Genomic DNA, 7,500 nt, shown 5'->3' with positions numbered 1-7,500 from the left:
GTATGTGTGTGTGTGTGTGTGTGTGTGTGTGTGTGTGTGTGTGTGTGTGTGTGTGTGTGTGTGTGTGTGTGTGTGTATGTGTGTGTGTGTGTGTGTGTGTGTTGGGCTTCGAGAGATGCAGAAATTATAGTCAGCCTCATAAATGGTAGGGGTTTGGCACATGCAAATCCTAAGGCTAAGCTAGTTTAGGCTCCTGTCATAACTAGGCATAGAAGGGATCTTTTAAAGAGAAAAATAATTTTCATTTATACAGCATTTTATTTTGCCATTGCCTCATGATATAATGAAAATAGGTAATGATTGATATACATTTGTTTGATTCTTTGCCACAACAAGGTTTGCAAGTTTTTCATTTTTTTGCCGACAATACCTTTTCCTAAAATGAAATATGAAAGTCCTCCACATATGCTTTCATATACTTTGTCTACAAAGTATAAAAAAGTATAAAGTAATCTCTTCACGTGCTTCTTTAATCGGTAGGAAATAAAAGCTGGTAATTTGATGACATTTCGATCACAAATCATCCGAGGGAGGTATTTCGATCGCGTCAAGGATTTCCGATATTAAGGTCACTTGTAATCAATTCTGGGAGGTTAAGCGTTAATCTGTAAGCTCTATACACCTCGCGCAGCAATAATTTTGCTAGCAGTGGCCTCAATGGAGCAATGGCCTCGGGAATTAACGATTTAATTGGCAGCTTACAACGCGCTGCCTAAATTCTGAGGAAATGCACCCTTGCTGTCAATTTTTGTTTGCCAATATGATTAAATTGACCTTTTGGGTGGAGAAGCCCTGATGATGAGACTAAAGACCGTATTGCAGATTTATTTTTCAAAAGTATATCAGTCGTAATTGTTGTTATTCCTCAATTTCTATGTAAATTAGAATGGCATGCATTTTTCTCCTTAAAACTGATTTTTCCACAGATAGAGAACACATTTCTCCTAAACATTTCTCAGAATGAAATCGGTCGAAGCATTTTTACAGGTTTTCTCCCCATTTTTCGTTAACTTGCAGCCTCATCCTGATTTTTCGTCTCCATGCCTGCCATCGTGTCTTTCATCCCCCAAGCATCTGAAGTGAATTAATACGGGATCAACTGCTTGACGCAACAACAGTGAAATGTTTGCACGATCCCCAGTATTCCCAAATGGTGAAGAGATTGTTGTATTAATAACACTCGAGCCATAATCCTTCGAAGTCACATAAACTTCCACTTTAGGCACTAAGCCGGCTCTGTCTAGGGAGTTAAGTCTCGAATGCGAAAATTAAATGTTATAAGGGCCTTTATAATTTCTCTCACACAACAGCATGAAAAAAGAAGAAAAAGAAAAAGAAGAAAAGGGTAATTTCACAGGCTGATCAGCGAACTCTTGCCATGACCGTGCAATATTCTGCTCTTAGGATGCTCCACAAGAACAGACGCAGCATCAGCATGTGATAACACGGCCTCCAAGACGTAATTGCCCAACAGGGATCTTGCGGCCGACATTGCCCAGATTAGCCAGCGCAGAGAGAAGTCATACCCAGGACAGGTCTCTCGGCGGCAGGAGCAGGGTTAATCTGGTAACAGTGTCTGGGGCGTTTGACGTACGAACAGGGTCGAGATATTGTGCATAGTTTTAGCGTCGCATCTTTCATCATAATCAACTTCCAATTTGAATAATTGTATAGGGTTGCCTACCCACCTACCTGTTGATAGATATATAGACAGACGCACATGCACATATATATGCACACACACACACACACACACACACACACACACACACACACACACACACACACACGAACACACACACACACACACACACGTACACACACACACACACACACACACACGAACACACACACACACACACACACATACAAACACATACACACACACACACATACACACACACACAAGAACACACACACACACACACACACACACACACACACACACACACACACACACACACACACACACACACACACACACACACACACACACACACACACACACACACACACACACACACACACACACACACACACACACACACACACACACATATATATATATATATATATATATATATATATATATATATATATATATATATATATATATATATATATATATATATATATTACATACATACTTACGTATATGCATATACATTTGTGTTTGTTTGTCTGTCCGTCCCCCCCCCCTCTCTCTCTCTCGTAACACACGTAATCAAGCTCCTACTATCACATCTCAGAAAATACACAATACCATAAATAATAAACATAATACCATAAATCCCCATAAAAGATAAAACAAAATTGGATTACCACAATCCCATTATCAGCGAAGATCGGAGTCTTAGCACGAGAGAGGGACGAATTCACTCCTCAAGCCCGAAACTAAATACAGATTCTAAGAGGCAGTAGGAGGGGAGCGGGCGTCAACCCCCCCCCCACCCCAACCCCACTCCTCCCCCCACCCCCCCTGTTGCAAGTCCCCGCTGCTCTGGCCACTGCAGCCTCTCTCCGGAAGGGCGGGACGGGATGAAGGATTTACTGGAGTCTGCACTTACTGATGGATTAGAGCAATGGATAAGATTGTGGGAGGAAGGAGGAAGGAAGGAAGGAGGTAGGGTTAGGATGGGAAGGCAGGATTGGGGGTGGGGTTGTAGGAGGGGGTGGGGGTGATTGTGGTGGAGGAAGGAAGGGAGGGGATTGTGGTGGGGAGGAACGAGGACGGAAGAGGGGCATTGTGGTAGGGAGGAAGGAGGTAGGGGTAGGAGGGGAAGGGCGGAAGGAGTTAGGGGTAGGAGGGGAAGGGAGGATTGAGGGTGGGGTTGCAGGAGGGGGTGGGGGGAAGATTGTGGTGGAGGGGGAAGGAAGGAAGGGGGGGTATTGTGGTGGGGAGGAAGGAGGTAGGGGTAGGAGGGGAAGGGAGGATTGAGGGTGGGGTTGGAGGGGGTGGGGGGAGAATTGTATGGAGGGGGAAGGAAGGAAGGGGGGGATTGTGGTGGGGAGGAAGGAGGTTGGGTTAGGAGGGGAAGGGAGGATTGAGGGTGGGGTTGTAGGAGGGGGTGGGGGGATGATTGTGGTGGAGGGGGGAGGAAGGAAGGGAGGGGATTGTGGTGGAAGGGGGAGGAAGGAAGGAGGTGGGGATTGTGGAGGGGAAGGGAGGATTGGGGTGGGGTTATAGGAAGGAGGGGTGATTGTGATGGAGGGGTGGATTGTGGTAGGGAGGAAGATTGTAGGGGTTGGATGAGAAGGGAGGATTGGGGGTGCGGTTATAGGAGGGGATGGTGGGTGGTGGGGGAAGGAAGGAAGGAAAGAGGTAAGGGGAAGGGGGGATTTGGGGGTGGGTTATAGGAGGGGGAGGGAGATTGTGGCGGGGGGGGGAGGAGGAAGAAGGGTAGGAGGTAGGAGGGAAGGAAGTATTGGATGGGGTTATAGGAGGGGGGGGGTTGGGGTCTGGGAGGAAAGAGGGGAAGAGCTTGTGGAAATACGAGGGGAAATGGGTGATGGATTAGGGGTTAAAATGAAAATGAAAAGGGAGGAGAGCGAGAGGAAGGAAGGGTAGGAGGCAAGGAGGGGGGGGGAGGAAGGAGGAAGGGATCGGGAGTAGGAGGGGGGGGGAGGACGAGGGAAGGATAGAATGAGAGGGGCAGAGGGGGGAGGGGGGAGGGGATGGAGAAGGTGGAAGGAATGGATGGTGATGGGGTAGGAGGGAGTAGGGGAGAATAAGAAATTTGGAAGGAAATAGGAAGGTGAACTGGTTAGTAAAAAGGAAGAAGGAAAAGGAAAGAGGGAAGGAGATGAAGATGAGAGGTAAGGATAGATGGAATAGGGGATAAAGGAAGGAAGAGAGGAAGAGAAGGAGTGATGAGAAGGTAGAAGGAAATGAAGAAGAGGGAAATGTAGAGAAAATAGAGAAAGGAAGAAAGAAAGAAGAAGGGAGAAGAGAGAAAGGTAGACATAATAGAGAAGAGAAGGGTGAAAGAAGAAGGGAGAGGAGAGAAAAGTAGAGTAAAGAGAGAAGGAAAGGGAAAAGAGAGAAAAGCAGAGGGAAGAAAGAAGGGAACGGAAAATAGCGAAAGGTGGAGAAAAGAGAGAAGGGAAAGGAGAAGAGAAAGGATAGAGAAAAGGGAGAAGAGAAGGAGGAAAAGATACAGAAGAGAGAAAGGTAGAAAAAATAGGAGAGAAGAAAGAAAGAAGAAGGGAGAAGAGAGAACGATAGAGAAAATGGAGAAGAGAGAAAGGTGGGGAAAATGGAGAAGAGAGAAAGCTAGACAAAAAGAGAATAGAGAAAATTAGAGAGAAGAGAGAAAGCTATAGAAAAGAGAGAACGAAAACCTAAAAGAAGAGAAAAGAAAGAAAACTAAAGAAGAGAGAGAGAGAAAAAAGAGAGAGACAGAGAAGAGCGAAAGCTAGAGAAACGAGAAAACGGGAAGGACCGAAGGCAGAGCAGGACTGGGCGCCGAATCTCCGAATCTCTGAATCTTCTCATCGGAAGTGATTCACTCCGGTTAGTTGGCTCTCGGCGCTTCCCTCCTCAGCGCAGGATCTCCCCCAAGGAACGCACCTGCTGTATATGACCCAATATTTCCCTTAACACAACAGATGTTCCTGCAGATAACGACTCCCTGGAGATATATATATAGGTGGTGGTCGTTCCTCTTCCCTCCCTCTTGCTCCTCTCTGTCTGTCTGTCTGTATATTCATCTATATGTCTATCTTTCTCTATATATATCTATCTGTCTGTCTGTATATCTATCTGTCTATGTATCTATCTGTCAGCTTTTCTGTCTGTCTGTATCTATTTATCTGTCTATCTATCTTTCTCTCTATATCGCTATCTATCTATCTGTTAGTCTGTCTGCCTGCCTGCTTGTTTGTCTCTGTCTATCAGTCTCTATCTGTCTATATATCTATCTATCTGTTAGTCTGTCTGCCTGTCTCTGTCTGTCCATCTGTCTCTATTTATCTGTCTGTCCATCTATCTTTCTCTCTCCATCTACCTGTCTCTTTATCTATCTATATGTCTGTCTGTCTATCTGTATGTCAGTCTGTCTGCCTGGATGCCTTTCTATCTATCATGCAGTATTTCTAATAATCATTTTCGTCGTGGTCATACTTATCACCATCGACATCATAATCATTATCATTTTCATGATCATCATTATCGTTTTCATAATCATCACTCCTTTCCCTCCTCCTCTTCCTCTTCTTCCTCTCCGTCCTCCCTCCACACCCTTTGGTCTCCTCCCCCTCTTCCTCTCCGCTTCCGTTTCCCATAAATGTTTACGAGAGATCTTTTGCAGGAAGAGCGAATGCCGCTGTTTACATTATTTCAAAGATCAGCTCTACACCGGGCGGAAATATCATGCAAGGGCCTGATCGATGCCTGTTTTGATGTGAAGGATAAGTAAAAAAGGGAATATTATATGTGTTATGTAATGGGGACGTTAGAAGATGCATGTAGATTAGTTCGGGTTGTATTGTACATGGGAGGAGTTTGAGAGAGATATTGTGATGTATTTGTTGTTTTATGGAATATCTTGAAAAACCTTGAGTAAAAATGACTTCTTTGTGTGTGTGTGTGTGAGTGTGTTTGTGTGTGTGAATGTGTATGTGGGTGTGTGTGCGTGTTCTATCGCGTTACCATAAATCATACATTTAACTTCATAAAATTCTTGTTGATTATACATATCAAGTCGGCAGCCTGTGATTTTTAGTATTGAATAAAAAAATAATCCAAGCTAACAATTCAGTTCAATGAATCAGCAACTCACAGCAGTGATATATCATGGCCAAAGGCAAAGAAAAAAGAAAAAAAGAAAAAAAGAGAAATGTGTTATCGTAAAAATAAGTATAAAACCCCATGAAGTGTTAGTGTTAAATCCTCCCTTTATGCAGAAAGGAGATACATTTTGATTTTCTCTCAATATATTGCTACAAATCAAGATAAATGTTAGTCTAATAATTATACATATATATATATATATATATATATATATATATATATATATATATATATATATATATATATATATATATATATATACATATATATATATGTATATGTATATATATATATATATATATATATATATATATATATATATATATATATATATATATATATATATATATATATATATATATATATATATATATATATATATATATATATATATATATATATATATATATATATATATATATGTATGTACATTTATTTATACACATAAATGGATGTATCTAGTCATCCTTATTCAATGTATGATTATCTATTCAGGGACGTGGTAATAAATGAACACGATGATAAAATAAACAGGTACACTGTAGAATCCTACCTGGATCTGCGAGAGCCACGCAGGGTAGGCTGAGGGCGAGCACCCACAGGAGGAAGGCAGGAAGGAAGAATTCCCTCCTACAGCCTCTCCTGTCGCTCGGTGATCCCTTGCTGACGTCACGGCAAGAAGGAACAGCAGGATCTTCCAGAAATGCGAAGTCGACGGTTGGGTTATAGTGTTCGTTTTCGTGCACTGAGTCTTCGCTCTCTTTCGGTTTAGAGTGAGAGGACACGAACGTTTTGTTTGAGATGTTCGCCTTTTTATCTGCTTTGTCGGTAGTCTTGTGACTTCCCGATGCATTGTGTGTTATAGTAATAGGTAGGATTTCCTCACGATTTACTAATTGGGACTCACTCATCGGCCGCTTTTGAAAAACTGTTTTATAGTGGGAGTTTCCACGCTGTCTCATCTGTTCTTTTCTCTCAACTGAATCCTTCGCACGGGAAAACACCTTAAGCAGAGTCTGAATGTGATATGTCAAATTAACCTCCGTCGGGACCACCCCCATCGCACAGACAGTTTCTGGCGGCAGTTGACACAAAAAGTCACAGCACTTCTCCTTTGATGACTTGTCGCCCCGGGTCTGGTAGCTGCGCCTTCCTGTTCGCTGAGTTTGACCGAAGTTATGTGGACACAACTGACTACCGAGTTGGTCGCTACACTGGTGGCAGCGGTGTTTGGCCAAGGCTCCGTGACCTCGGCTACCGGAATCCAAGGTCAAGTTAGTTTGACATGCGCGGCGTGTTAAGTTGTCGTCTTCCGCCCGGAAAGGAGGCAGTATGGATGACTTCATGGTCGGAATTGCCATGTTTCCCCGAACTATTTTCACCCAAGACGAAGAAGTCTAAAGTGTTTTCTATCGGCCATATATATTTTATTAAACTGATATAACAATTTATGACTTTAAATCTATTGTCTTTTCATCAGCAGCAGCACTAACCAGATAAAAGTAAAAGATTTATACAAACTTTTTTGCTTTCCAGTCCGAGGAGTAAAATCAACTCACAAGAAAAACTCATGAAATATTTAAGCAACGTACATTGAGAATATTGTCAACATATTTTTTCAGCTGATCCTCTGGCCTTCAGTTCATGTCGACTGATCTGAAACAGAGAGGGTAATTATGTATTGATATATCGTCAATAGACATAAATGC

The 7,500-nt window shown here is 42.7% G+C and overlaps 1 protein-coding gene across 1 annotated transcript in view; it reads right to left on the bottom strand.

Moving 5' to 3' along the window:
• Positions 1-7,422, bottom strand: part of LOC113801220 (uncharacterized) — a 39,108-nt gene extending 31,686 nt beyond the window's left edge. The window contains exon 1 of the mRNA XM_070121515.1: positions 6,345-7,422. Within this exon, the coding sequence (XP_069977616.1) occupies positions 6,345-7,152 (808 nt within the window). The 5' untranslated portion in view covers positions 7,153-7,422. The remainder of the gene's footprint in view (positions 1-6,344) is intronic.
• Between the last annotated feature and the right edge of the window lie 78 nt (positions 7,423-7,500).

The sequence above is a fragment of the Penaeus vannamei genome, chromosome 5 (assembly GCF_042767895.1).
Source record: "Penaeus vannamei isolate JL-2024 chromosome 5, ASM4276789v1, whole genome shotgun sequence".
NCBI lineage: Eukaryota > Metazoa > Arthropoda > Malacostraca > Decapoda > Penaeidae > Penaeus > Penaeus vannamei.
This window is presented reverse-complemented; position numbering and strand designations above follow the sequence as displayed.